A 15047-nucleotide genomic window follows, 5' to 3' on the forward strand; every position below is an offset into this window, starting at 1 on the left:
GAAATGGCATACTTCATTAAAATAAACTACTATACAATCATACTTTAAAAAACCAAACAGCAAATATCCAAAAGAAATAATGTGTCAGGTAAAAATATGTCAGATGAAATATCTCCAGCCTCTTAGGCCAAAAGCTTCCCTGAACGACAGTTTTTTTTCCAAATGTTGCATAAGTTTTTATTCTGGGCACTGCTATGGTGAACTCACTTCCTTGTGCCCCAGCCAGCCTCACCTCTGAAGCTACATGAGCAGAAAGGCCTCCCCTGGCAACTTGAGCAAATGTTTCATGTGATAGGAAATGATTCTTCCAAATTCTGGACCATGTTCTCACATTTGTTACCCGTCTAGCATGATTTGAAAGTAAATAAACAGCTGCTGTCAGACGTTTTGGCATGCCCATTCTCCTGGCAAGGGGCTGCAGAGTTTTGGCTTGGCAGAAGTCAGAATCTCACTCCTTCCACCGACTTAGAGAGGAGTCCTGAATCACCCATATATATACACTGTGTGCTATGAGCTTTGAGGCGAGGGTGGCATGAATCTTTCATGTCTTTGCTGGAGGCTTGTTCCTGGAAGACTGGGTATAAGAAAGTTATTATTAAGGATGTCCCCAAAAAGCAACATCGGTAGCCTCTTTAAAAGTAGCCTGTGGAGTGGAGCGAAGGAATGTTTAAGCAGCAAAGAATAGAAATAAGCAATAGATTTTTATCTTTACAGATTTATAAACTGCTCCACAGCCAGAAGTTACTGAGACTTCACATTACTTACTAGCATTATCCAAAACCAGCCTGTTTACCTTTTTCCAGTTAAACATGATATCTGCTTATATTGAGTATATGGTTGACTTCTACTACTCCAGAAATATTTGTTTCTGCTGATGAAAATTACCTGGGGTGGTGTAACATGTTACATTGTTAAAAATGTATTCTATTTTGCATAGGCACAAGTTGTTTTACAAGGAAAATCTAGGAGTGTAATTATCAGAGAGCTCCAGCGGACAAATCTTGATGTAAATCTTGCAGTCAACAACTTGCTGAGCCGAGATGATGAAGATGGGGATGATGGTGACGACACGGCGAGTGAATCTTACCTTCCTGGAGGTTTGTATTCGGCAATGTTTCCCTTTTTTTTCCCCACCATTAAAAGCAATATTAAGTTATTCTGTCAAAGTGCAATAGACTTTCAGTTTGCAGTACTGGTAAAGAGTTAGCCTTATGTTCTTTGCTATGTACCCTATGGAGATACAGAAATATTGATTGCTCTTTGGTTCCAGTAAATAAGAGAGAAAGTAATAGGCAAGACAAAACTAAGGTTAACTTGTATGGAAGTGAATGTCTTGAGTTAAGTTATTGGATTTGAAGCAACAGTTCCGAGGTCTGGTATAACGAAAGCTTGTACATATTGTGACCATCATCATTTATCCCTGTTTAGGGAAGCTTTTAATGTTTGATGTATTACAGTATTTTAGTATTTTTTTGGAAGCCACCCAGAGTGGCTGGGGAAGCCCAGCCAAATGGGTGGGGTATAAATAATAAATTATTATTATTGTTATAAGAGGGTCTCCCCCCCCCCCAAGTGTAAAGAGCTCTTATTGCTAAGACCTTCTGTTTTGTAACTATCAGGAGACAGTTATGCTAGAACAGCTGTACACTTAAAATGTACCAGTCTTGAGTAAGTTGGCATTTTATATAATTGATAGGCATTCCTATTTGGGGCATGATTTTCCATACCTCATATGCACTTTCACACAAAGCCTGTATATGTAGATCTCTAGACTGTGTTGCTCCTCAAATACTGGAGAACCAGGGTGCACAATTTGTCTAATACAAAGGGCCACAGTGGGAAGCTTATAAAGTGGGAAGCCTGTAAATAATTTGCATGTTTGTTTTGACAAGTGAAGAATTAGCAATTTTGTTTTAATATTGACAGCAGTTGACATTACTGTTGTTGTGTGATTCATAATGTATGATATGCCAGGGACAACCTTGGTGCTTGTTAGGCAAAGGGCCTATTTATACAATGTAACTTTGAGCCATGTGAAGCTCTCCTTGATAATGACTGGATACCAATCTGTGTGAACTGTTCCTGGTGGCTGTTTTTAAAAAGGTTTTTAAAAATTGTTGCATTGGTTGGTGTGCAGATTTTTGCCGCTTTGGGCCTTTTTGAATGTGTAAAGGGAAGACTAAAAATATATTTGGCTGAAATCCTAAACTAGGGAGAAAGTTCTGTTGATCATAGTAGGGGCTTGCTTCTGAGTAAGCAGTCAAAAGTATTGCGCTGTTAATGCATCCAGCTTTCGTGTTTCTCATTCTATAAATATGCTCTGCCTCTTGGCTTGTGCCTTGCCTTTGAGATAAGGAACTATGGCAGTCTCTAAACCTAGCTGCTAAATTTCGTATCTTCCATAGATGACTATTTAAAATATTAATAAAATGCCCAAGCAAAATTTTCCCTATCTGCTCCTTTCTTTCAGCTAAAGTTTTTTTCATGTCTCCATATCTCATTCTTCTTGTCTTGAGCTTCTGTGACAGACAAAAGGAAGGGGGATGAGAGTATCTCCTACATCCCCAACCCCTTTCAAAGGCTAGTGTTCTCTTAGACTGTCTTTTGCGGGGCTTGGTTTGCTTGTGTGATTTCTTGTTGTTGGGACGAACTCAGTGGCAGATGATTCACAGACAGGTAGACAAAGCACCACTTTTTTTACTTATTGAAATACATATTTGAAAGCATGACTATTAAAAAACCTTTATTCCTACAAAGTGTGCTTACAGTTATAATGCTCCTGTTGCTTTGAGACATTAAATATGAATTAGGTAAAATTTACTAAAACAAAACAAAACAATTTGCACAGCGATACTTTTACCTCAGACATGACAGCACTTTTGGGTCAGGGAGGTTTATCACATCCCTTGTAAGGTTCAATAGATGCTCAGCAAGTCCCAGTCTTGAGATACAAGGCGATGGTATTCTAGGTGCATGTTGGGGCACGTGCATCTCCACCATAAGGTAACTGCCAGAGTTGTCTCATGTTGATAAAATATGGACGTGAGACAGTCCTGAGGCTGCATGAAAAAGGGTGCTGCTTGGAGAGCAAAGCCTTGCTGTTTAGTATTTGCCCCCCTTTCCTGGTATTCTATATACATGGAATTTTCCAGAGTTCAACATTCTGGTTTCTTTGGTTATTTATCTTAACTTTGTGTTCTGATGGCCATTGTCACAGGAAAATACTTGGCTTCTGAGCTGCAGCAGTAGTTTTGATGTGGCTATTGGAATCTGTGTTGCAGCACTGAAGCAAAATTATTCAGCCAAGTTACTCCATTGTTTTTACAGGAGAGTTCAGCTCTACTGTTTATTTTTAATGTGACCTTCAAATTCTCAATCATCACTGCATCGGGGGATCTCATATGAAATAAGCATCTGTTGAAGGCTTTGAACAGTGCATTAGGAAGAGGTCAAGTTGGTGGTGTGCCTTATTGGCTTTAGCTTTGTCTAGGTATATTTCAGAGGTAATAGTTCACAGACAGATAGTGAAATAGGTGTTGTTGTTTTAGCATGTTTAGATTTTGGGCTTGTTTCAGTTACATATGTAGATTTATCCAGTTGGGTATTTGGTGATATCTGTGTAAGGAATGTTTTGTTTGGTACATAGTACCAGTACCGGCACCTCTTTTTGTTGTTGTTAAAAAGTGTGGCACTTAATTGTAACAGCTTCATGGTGAATACCAGCACCTATTTTTCTAGAAAAAAAGCACTGATTACTAGTAATTTAAATTTTCAACACTTTTTTTAAGAGCAAGGGTGGGGAAGCTGTGGCCCTCCAGATGTTGTTGGGGTGAAATTTCCATTGGCCATGTAGTCCCAACATCATTTGTAGGGGCACAGATTCTTCATCCTTGTTCTTAGAGCAAGGATTCCCAAATCATTGTCTGTGGACCACAAGTGGTCTGCAAGCTTCATTCAGGTACCCTGTGATATGTGAGTAAAAGCACAGTTACAAATCATATAGCATTAGGCACAGCACATTACAGTTGTTACAACAGGCAGAAAAATTATGAAGTGGTCTGCCAAGACCCTCAGCAACTTTCAAGTGGTTTGTGGGGATTATTTTTTGGGGCAGGGATCTACTGTTCTAGAGGGTGCCATGTGCAGAGAAGCTGAAAGTAATTAGTGTTGAGGTTGTGATTCTTAGGATGGACGCTGAAAGGATTGCATAAACCTATGTTTCCTTGACTTAGTGGAGGGATCCCTGGGATGGTGCAAGGTACCAGTGAAGAACATTTTGGGTGAGGGAGGAAAGAAGCTGAAAACAATTTTGCATGTATAATTGGTATCAGATGTATAAAAACATCAGGGTTTCTCAAAGTTAAAGTGCCAGTCTCAATGAGATTACTTTAAAAGAGAGATGTCCACGATGGGTGGACGCATTCAGTGCACCTAGATGAGTACCCATAGCAAGGCTTGTGGTTGGGAATGTCTATGGAAAGCCTAGTTAATGTAAGAAGCGGGGTGTGATTTTACAGAGCTTGAAAAACACTGCCAGAAATATAAAAATATATCTGCCGTCAACGTGGACAGCATTTCCTGCTTTGTGTTGGAAAATAAATTTAATAGAATTTAACAGAAAGTCAGGAAGGCAGATTTTTTTTTCCAGCACCTAAGGTAGGATCTTTATCATCTCAAGATAGAGTATTAAAAGACGGGGCACTGTCCTACCATTAAAATCAGTTACTTCACGGTAGAAAATGTAGAGTTTGTTTGGGGGGGGGCATGCTTAAGAGTTCTTGCAGAAGTTATCAGCAGATTCTATTAAAAATGACACTTTCCAGTTTAGGAAGTTATTGTCTTAGTAATAGGCAAACATGAGCTTTATTCGCTTTGGAGGAAGTCTTTTTTATCTGCTTTCTTCTGGAACATAAACTTATTGAGCCTTGCTCTTTTTATATTGTTTAACCGCTTCCAGCTTTGAACCATGTCTGGATTAGTTTAGACCAAGCAGTTGATATAGCTAACATTGGTTTCTTAAATCAGGACATTTTGCTTGATCGCATATGTGAGCAGTAGGCAATACATCCGTACGCTAGGGAATCTGAAGAACAGAACATCAGTTTTTGTTGGTGGATTTGTCTTGTTTGGTGATGGTCTTTCAAGATGATATTTCAAGTAGCTGATAATTCACCTCAGATCCTTGTCTCCTCTTATAGAGGATCTTATGTCTCTTCTGGATGCTGACATACATTCTGCTCACCCAAGTGTCATTATTGATGCTGATGCTATGTTTTCAGAAGATATTAGTTACTTTGGTTATCCATCCTTTCGGCGCTCATCACTTTCCAGGCTAAGCTCGTCCCGAGGTAATTTTGCACCTTTTTTTTCTTTGTAAATAAGTAGCATTGCTGTGCAGTACACTAGTTATAGCACATGCTGGTGATTTTTGTCTTTAGTTTTGTGTGTACAACCCTTTTCTGTTTTAAATACAGATAAATAAAATTTCTTGCATTAAGCTGTAAAAATTGTATGATGTAAGTGTGTGAAATTAATTGCTAGCAGTATGTTTGAAAAGTTTGACAGGTGAAATGTGCATGAGGCTTTCAAAAAGCAATCTGCCTAAAGCCATTTTTTAAAAAACCATGCCTACTTAGGGAGTACGTACTGAAAAACTCAATGTTTTTCTCATGCAACATTCTGAAAGGGAGTTCAATTGCTCAGTATCCATGGTACACCAGGAATTTTGTGCCTTCCTGAGTCTGGAGGCATAACTCAATAGTATAGTTAGAAGTCCTACATCTGTTCCAGTAGGTAGCATTGAAAGCTCTTCCACTGCTCCTTATGCACTGCTCTAAGAGTAAACATTTTCTTTGCAAAGCGTAGTAATAATGACATACTCAACAATAGGTCAGGCAAGCTGGAATTTAACTGCATTCTGAAATGGCTTGCAGTGCTCAAATTCCATGTCTGTTATTCATAACCCATTGCAATGACAGAATACTTTGCATGGCGTCACGTTCTAAGCATGACTTGAAAAGCGTATGAAATGTAATACCAGATCTGATACTTAGTTATTCCTTCATAGCTTCTTAAAAATAACTATTATGCGTATCCATAACATTTTGCCAATTGTTAATCCAACCTCTATCATGATCTTCATGGAGTATTGCTCTGCCCATTCCAATTTTTTTTCTGTTAGATATTCCAATACATGAATATCTAAGTGTTATCACAAGTTAGGATCAGTAAAATGGTTGCTGTACGTATTAGGCATAATTTTAATTTTCTCGACATGTTAGATTTATCCAATCTAGCGTCATAAAATTATGACGTGGAGGATTAGAACAAAATACCTTGTCATCATTCTTGAGACATGGTTCAGACATAACATTGAAGCTAGGGTTTAGGTCAGGGGTCGGCAACCTAAGGTCCATGTGCCGGTAGCGGCCCACGGGCCTTGTCTAACTGGCCCATGGCGACCCCTGCTCATGTCCGCTCTTACCAGTGTGGCACGGGGACCAACTTCCGGATTGATGGCGCACAGGCGCTCCTCTGACCCAGAAGAGTGCTCGTGCGTACATGCTCCGGCCCATCCTACAACTGATGGAGTGTAAACCGGCCCATCATCTGGTAACCTTGCCGACCCCTGGTTTAGGTGTTGAGTGCAGGCTGCAGGATCACATGCATCCTCCTCCTACCTCTTCGAGTGCACACACTTTGTCTTCAGTTTCTACATTAAAAGAGAGACGAAACCATTAGGGTTCTTGGAATGAGTTTATTACATGCTTGGATTCATCTTAACTTGGATTGGCAATGGCCGCATGTAATTCCAAAGCTGGAGGGAGGAAAGAAGCGGAATTTATGCAGAAGGTGGTGGGGAGAAGCTTTACACGATCCTCTAGTCTACGCTTCATCTCTAAAAGCTGTTTTAAATGTGCTTAAGTTTGACCTATTTGGCCCATTTCCCCCCAGTGATCTTGGGGATGGGGACTGGGTGGACTTAGAACAGCCAGAGTTGCCTTTTGAGGGGGGTGGTATATTGAATGCATTTTGGGGGACAAGAGGGCTTACCTATACAATATGAGGTGTCTGAGGGTTTCCTTAATGTTTTTACTTTTTGTTCATCTTTAAAAATAAATAAATAAATAAATAAATAAATAAATAGCGCCCCCCCCCCCAGTACACCCCTCTCCTCCTCCTCTTCCCTAACCCAAAGGCATAGTTCTGGTGTAAACAATGGCAATAAAATTCATACAAGCACAGAAGTGGAGAGAGACTGAAAATTACTGATATCAGTATGAAGGAAAAGGTTATCACAACTACCTTTTTGTTCAAATGGAAGATTTTTTACTGCTGTTTGAAGCAGTGAACACAATCGCTCATCATGATTTAGTCATTCCTATTTAGCATTTTATAGGACCTATCAACAGACGGTCAATTTCAGCTCTCTTTCAAGCAGAAGGAAACCTTCTTTGCCTTTTGATTAACTTTTTTATTTTGAAGCGCAAGGAACCCTCCACCACCTCATATCGTAGAGGGAGGCCTTTCTCAATTTGTTGAATTTGCCTTACTAGCCCCCAAAGTTGCAGAAAATGTCCCCCAAAACCTTTTCATGGGGCATGAACACTACCATTAGGGTGGGAGATGATTTTTGGCCCAGCATTAGTCCAAGTAGATGGGTCATGGGAGATAAAAAGAAAAGTTGTTAGGAATTGGGCTGTAAAGCAAAGGGGGGGGGGAAGAAGAGAAGTAAGCTATGTGGAGATTAGTTTTGAAATAAAGGAAGAGAATGAAATGACAGATACCAGAAGGAAAAAGAGAGCAAGGAGGAAAGATGAGAGATTTGTTCTTAAAAAGTTTATCAATACAAATGAAGACTCGTATGTGAAATGCATTATGTGCATGTATATTCAACCTCTGACTTTTCTTAAATCACTCCCTTTTTCCTTTCTAAGGTTATTTCTATGTTAAGATGAAAAAAATCCTTATTTTCCATGTATATTTGACTCTTGGATATTTAGCTTGATTACCTGACTTAAAATTTTAATTGTATGAGAGAACTGGAGAGTACTGGCTTTAGACAATTTTAGGCCAATTGGAGGGAAAGCATTTTGGTAAGGAACATTCTCCTTCAAAAATCTTTTTTTAGAACGTTGTCTGACTACAAAAATTTTTAGTTAAGCAACTTTGCCACAAGCTTTTAAAAATCAAAGCAAGTCCTATATGTTTGTTTAAATGAAGGGGTTGGATTAGCAAATTTTACAGAAGTTTAAGATTGTTTTTTAACCTTTTCAAGTGGTGGTGGTGGTGGTTGGGAAAAATTCTGAGACTCTCTAATAAACACTCCTTTTTGGTTAGCTTAAAAAGTCTCTAAAAGAGACATTGCCTTGTTTGGTGGCATCTATTTTTCTTGCTGTTCTTTGATAAGATCACCCACAATATACTCTTTGCATATGGTACTACAAAAATCTTAAATCACCTTTTATCTCATCCTAAGTAAACAGTGAGGTAATTTTTTTTCTTCTGTTAATTCATTTTTTTGAGTAGCTTGAAACTTCAGATTTTGAACTTTATTTCTAGTCTCATTCTTGCATTTCAAATTATTTTGGCAGTACCAAAGTACATATGCTTGAAAGGGTTAATATTTTGAGTGTTGCATGTCATTTTTATATTTACACTTAAGTGAAATCTATAAGTAGATTTTAACTGCTGTTAGTTGCATCCTGAAGGGTCTTTACTAGAGAGTGGCTTACTTTTATCCCACTGGTGTGACCCAATTGCATACCAGTTCTCCTTCTTCCCTTAGAGAGAGACTCTGAGCTGTTGCGTGAACGTGAGTCCGTTTTACGTTTGCGTGAAAGAAGGTGGCTTGATGGAGCCTCATTTGATAATGAAAGAGGCTCTACAAGCAAAGAAGGGGAGCCAAACCTTGACAAGAAGAACACACCTGTCCAAAGTCCGGTCTCTTTAGGAGAGGACTTGCAGTGGTGGCCGGATAAGGTATTTTGGTTGTATTTTATTTTTATTAAAAATGCAAACATTGAAATATATTGTATTGTCTGTAAATGTGGATCTATCTCTTTCCTCCCCCTGCCACCTTCCTCATCAAATGCCCCTGCGTGTAAATCCTATATTATGGACATGTTTACATTGAATGTGGATCATTCGTGTTCATGTCACTTCAGTTTTGATGTGTTGCTCAATCATAAACTCATTCACTTGGAAAATTAAGTATTGTTGAATTTAATAGAAGGGAGTTGCTTGAATGGAAGTGTGCATAGGCCTCCTGCCTTAAGTAGTTTATAGTTAGCATCCCTTTCACTTGGACAGAAAATTAATTGTGTCAACTGATATTTTTTGGGAGCCTGAACAAGTACTCTTCTGTCTTTATCAACGCGTTTGCCAACCTTTGAAGCAATGGGGTGATATTTTTTTTTAAGCTGATCCTTTGCGTTTCTTCTGTCTATTCTTTCCCCTTTCACCAGTTGGTTCGCTTGTTTTCTGTCACCTTGCGGATGAAAGAACTCATCTTCACACTGTTGCTGTTATTTTCCTCCTTCATTCGAGAAGTGTGATTATTTGTTAGTGTCAGCTGAAAATGATTCCTTTTGCTCTGATGGTATAAAAAACAGCCATGAACCTATTTCTCTTTTCCTCCCTGCTCTTCTAAGGAACAAATGTTGTGAAGAGTGGGTGGGCCATATGATATATATTTAGCTTAAAGAACTTTACTATTGCTAGTGGTCCTATCTGAATGGACATGAGCTATTTTGTCTTTCAAACTACTTCCTATATTTGTGCCTTCCTTTCCCAGAAGACTGAAAGCCAGTCTGGACTCTTAATTAGTGTAGGCAAGTATCTGCTCCCCTTCATTATTTGCTTCCAATATTTTGGGGGTACATACTGTGAAGTAGCCTTTTCACAAAGCAGGAGATATAATTAAATGGGTATCTGAAGTGCAGGAGAGTCTTGAGAACAGTGGAGTCTAGAGGAAGCTGCAAATTTCAGGCAGGGATCTTTTCAGTCCTACCTGGCAGGAGCTGAATCGGGGACCTCTTGCATGCAAGCCATGCACTCAGTTGCTGAGCTACAGCTGTTGTGAATTAGCAGAATCTTACTCGATGCAGTGGGCTTATTTTTTAACCTGAGATGCCCAGCACAGGAACATTAAGCTGTTGGCCTGTTTATTCCATTCTCATCTCTCTTGGATTTGTATTCTCCTGGGTTCAGTTTAAGACACGCGTCATCAGTCAAGCTTCCTGGCTTGCTTCTTCTTTGGAGAATCGAAGAATGAGGAGGCTTGCTGTGACATGATATATAATGTCCCTGCCTAGAGCAAGGCAAGAGAAGTGGGACGAGAGAACTGACCACAACTTTATGTGCTTTAAACATTTTTGGAGTACTTGCAGTTAAATGGCTGGGGAAGATGGAAGGGCAAGATATAAAACATGTGTCCAAAGTTCAGTAGAGTCTTTTGGATTAACAGAATACATCACTAATCCTCAATGATCAGGTAGAATTTGGATCAAAATGTTTTATGCTCCATTGAAAGGTCACAGCATTTCACCACACCAATTCAAGTGGTTATCAGAAAGCTGTTGGGCTGAATGTAAAGGTAATTCAAAAATAGGCACTCAGTTTGTTTCCGTCATGATCAGTTTCCAAAAAGATTATCTGCCTCTTGATGCAAGCATAATATGTGTTCAAAACTGCATAGCACCTGGTTTTCTTTTGCTGCTTCCATTGTTTATATTCTCTCCTTAATTCAAGGAGAAATTCCAAATCTTGGAATTCCATGGTTTCTTTCATCTTAACAAATGACCTCCTCAATTCATGCATAATAGTCCAGCAATTCCTATCATACCCAAGCTTGGTCTGTTTTCTTCTTCCTGAAAATCCTGACTTACTCAGGAGCTTTGATTTTAATAATTCAGTAATTTGTTCAAAGCACAACAGCATTTCTTCAGCTTCTCCAGATGAGGTTTCTACAGATGACAACAAAACATTCCGTCATTTCTTTTGAATGAAGACTAATTCAAATTCAGGTGGCCACCAAACCCTCCTTTGTGACACCTCTTCTATATTACTCCAAGGATTGGTTTCTGTATAGGACACTTCTCAGTCCTAATAGAACTAGAAACTCTTCCACTTGTATAGCCAGTGTTAGAGGAATGACCATATAATCCACTACACTTGTTCCTTTGTAAAACCTTTCTCATTTCTTCATCTACAACCATTGAACCACTGAGTATACAGAAGTTAGCATTGCCTGATAAATCTTTCAAGAGTCACTTGTGCTGTTTTGGTTTTAGAACCCCTTAAATTTCAGTTCTGAAATTACGCAGAACCCACTAATGACACAGCCCAAACCTTATCAATGTCAAAAATAAAATACAATCTAAAATAATTATTTTTACCCAATATAAAACTATGTCTGATAACCTGTCAACTTCTCACAGACACCAAATGGTCTGAACCGTTCTTTTTCTTTGTGATGAATTTATAATATATGTGAGTGTTTAGCACTCATAATATTGAAGTTTTAAGCTTCACTTGTTTGCTTTTATAGGATGGGATGAAATTTATTTCTATTGGTGCTCTGTATTCTGAGCTTGTGGCAGTGAGCAGTAAAGGGGAGCTGTATCAGTGGAAATGGAGTGAATCTGAACCTTACAGAAATGCACAGGTATGTCTAGCTATGTTCTGTAAAATATGGTAATCTCTTGTATACAAAAATGTAGTTGCTTTAAAAAAAGTACAGAGCTTCCTGTGCATCTTTAAAAATTCTTATTACAAACTTTATTGAATTTTTAAATAAACAATTACCAAGCATAGTGTTGTCTTGCAGGACAAATACACATTCAGAAGTTAAGTCTTGTGTGCAGTCATCCACATGGTATCAAAGCAGATGTGGAAAATCTTTTACATTACAGTTGTTGCTTTGATTACACTTCAGTGTGAATAGCGAGCTCGCCGTGCCTAGTGCTGGATCTGGAAAGCCACTGCCAGTTCCTCTTCCTTAGCAGCTTCGCCATTCTAATTGAAGATTACAGTGGCTGGGAGAAAGTCAGTCAGGAAAGGTTTGCCTCCGGCTGTGCTTGAAATTGTGCATCTTTCCTCCTTCCCCTCAGCAGCAGCAGCAACCTGAGAGCTGGAGAGGAGCAGCCATAGCAAAGTGGTGGGGCTCTTTGATGTGTTGCTTGGCTTCCTTGTAACGTTCTGTCATATATGAATAGCGCCCATTTGCTTCTATGGCAAAAGGTATACCATTGCTCTTGGTATGGGGTAATGACTGTTCCCTTGTTATGACTTGGGAGAGAGACAAAGACTAGGTCTCCCTCCCTGCCAAATGTTTGGTAGCCACAAGTGTTATTTCAGTGGCGGCATTTTAAAATATTGTCTGCTTCATTTTTGTTTCAAAGAATCCTTCTATACATCACCCACGTGCCGTGTCCCTGGGATTAACCAACGAGAAGATCGTCCTCCTTTCTGCAAACAGCATCAGAGCAACTGTTGCCACAGAAAACAACAAGGTACGAAACACTGAGGATAAAATTCAGTGGTTTTAATCTCCTCCTTGCATTGCCATTCTATAGAAAAAGATTACAGCTGGCCTTCAGCAAATCATTTGCAGAGATTGGTTTTGCGAATAACCTTGAAGCAAGAACTTTTCATCACAAAAACAAGCCAGGGCGTGCTAGAAAGAAGATAAAAGAATGTTTTGACTCCGTTTGCTGTTAAAATTGAGGAGACTTTGGCCTAGTAACAAAATTAAAGAAACTTTCCTTCTTTAGAAGAAGAATCCATAAGAACAAAAGGAAGCTGCTGTAAAAGTAGAGAATGTGTAAAGCAGGGGTGGCTATCCTGTGACACTTCAGAAGTTGTTGAACTAAAGCTCGCATCATCCTCGACAGTTGGCCATACTGTCTGAGACCGACAGGAGTTGTAGACTGTCAAAATCTGGAGGGCAACAGGTTAGCCATCCCTAGTATAAAGCAGGGGTAGGCTCTTGAGTCATTCTTGGCCTTGTGTCTTAGAAAGCTTATTTTCCATAGAAATGTCGCACTTAAGGTTTCAGAACTAGGTTTGTCTTCCTTAATGACAAACTTCCCCTTGGTCTCAAGTGACTAACAAGTAGTTAGTCCATTACATTAAAAGTTGCTAATCCAAATATTCTAGCATAATATTCTGAGATCAAGTAATTTGGTTTTTAAATAAAGATTTCTAAATAAAGTCTAGGCACTCTGTGCTCTCTGCTGGATGCATATCGTGGCTCCACCTACGAAAGCTTCCTGTTCATTTCAAGGAAGTGAGGAGTGACTGTCTACAAAGGCGTGCACACATGGGTACAGTGGGGGAGTTCTGTGATAATGTGAACTACTTCTGGCTTGATAAAATGGTTGTAGCAGGGCCAAGGCATGCTTAGAACAAAAAGGATTGAAGCAAAACTTCAAAGCACTATACTGGAAGTGGTTGCACCTGAATATTCTCAAGATTATATTCGCATTGTTTTGTATTGTGCCCTGCATGAATACAAAGTCATATTTGTGTTAAGATCCACTCCGGGGCTGTGCTCTATTCCTTTTAGGTAGCTACCTGGGTAGATGAAACGTTGAGTTCTGTGGCTTCTAAACTAGAACATACGGCACAGACGTACTCTGAACTTCAAGGAGAGCGGATAGTTTCCCTGCATTGCTGCGCTCTTTATACCTGTGCTCAGCTGGAGAATAACCTGTACTGGTGGTAAGTGTATATTTCAGTTTAGAGTCCAAATAATGGTTTTTTGCTCTTTGAAAAACAATAGAAGAGAAGTTGACATCGGCCTTGTTCACATGTCATGGTAAACAGCAGTTAATGGTTTACTAAGAATGTGCTGATCTTGCCCCCTGGGCTATTGCCTGACTAATGAATGGGAGAAACAAACCATGGACTCAGCTACATTAGTCAAGAAACAGCATTTTGAATGCGTTATAAACATGCAACACCAGATGGTGCCAGAGAGCAAAAAAAATTATAAGTGATTTTCCATAGCGTTTTCTCCCCTTTTGTTACAACGATTTAATTTCTGACTTATTCATAGCATTTCCCCCTGTGATTTCTGCATGATTTGTGGTTTTGCATTATGTTGAAACCAAAGATTATGGTTTGTTTGCTTCAGACTACAACCTGTGGTCAAGGTTTGTTCTTAGCTCCCTAAGCATTATTTGTTTGACTGAAACTAACCATTATCCCTAGTTTTGACATAAAGCTAAAACAGTGATTGTGGCTCATACAGCATACAGGAGCAAAGTGGGTAAGATTGGCATGTTAACCAAATAAACCAATAACTGGTTTACCATGGTGTGAACTGGGTCACTAAGGTACATTGAATTTACCCATCCTTGTTCATATGCATGTTTCTCTTTTTTTAATGGAACTGAATTTTCCCTTCTGGTTAGGATTCTTTAGGAGGTTACATTGCTTTGAAGAAAGGACTGTTCTTGGATCAAAGAGAAACAAAGCATGCTCTTGTCCTTAAAGCATTTAAGTGACTTGACACTGAATTATTTTAATGAATTTTGTATTTAGGATGCTTTCAGAGTTAGAAGAGTTAATGCTTTATTACTGTAACAAACCTTCACAGTTCTACGACAATAGATATTCCACTGCATATGACATAAAATCTGTAAATAAATGTTTATACAAGGCTGATACCGCTATCGGAGTTGTCTAAGACACAACTGTGATTATTATAGTTGAGGTATTTCATCACAGGTGGTTTAGCATCTTCTGTAGAATCAGTCCAGTTTTGTATTGGCAGTCAGTGGGTGACTACATAGGTATTGTGTCCTTTGGAGGTTTCACTTGTGAAAATATGATTAGAAGCAGGGGTGCAATATAGAAGTTCTAACTGCTTAATTTTACTTCCATTCCTTCATTGGGGCCTTATGTCTAAACTAACACAAAAGGCAAGTTGCTTATTAATAGTGTTAGTTGATTTTTGTAAATAGGATTTTATGTGTAATAAGAGTGTCGGTTTGATAGTGCAGGGAGGATATTACTCTGTAACTGTCTAAACTCTTCTG

At 39.0% G+C, this 15047-nt stretch overlaps 1 protein-coding gene across 8 annotated transcripts in view; it reads left to right on the plus strand.

Moving 5' to 3' along the window:
- The window catches only part of UBR5 (ubiquitin protein ligase E3 component n-recognin 5), a 65547-nt gene that overhangs the window by 14970 nt on the left and 35530 nt on the right, over positions 1–15047 (plus strand). For 5 of the 8 annotated variants that reach the window (XM_081013183.1, XM_081013186.1, XM_081013185.1 and 2 more), the window contains 6 exons: positions 938–1097; positions 5199–5348; positions 8771–8982; positions 11552–11668; positions 12405–12515; positions 13571–13725. In XM_081013183.1, coding sequence (XP_080869309.1) covers positions 938–1097; positions 5199–5348; positions 8771–8982; positions 11552–11668; positions 12405–12515; positions 13571–13725 — 905 coding nt within the window. The remainder of the gene's footprint in view (positions 1–937; positions 1098–5198; positions 5349–8770; positions 8983–11551; positions 11669–12404; positions 12516–13570; positions 13726–15047) is intronic. The other 3 variants (XM_081013187.1, XM_081013189.1, XM_081013190.1) reach the window with 3 other exon arrangements.

The sequence above is a fragment of the Podarcis pityusensis genome, assembly GCF_964106645.2.
Source record: "Podarcis pityusensis genome assembly, chromosome: 7".
Classification (NCBI taxonomy): Eukaryota; Metazoa; Chordata; class Lepidosauria; order Squamata; family Lacertidae; genus Podarcis; species Podarcis pityusensis.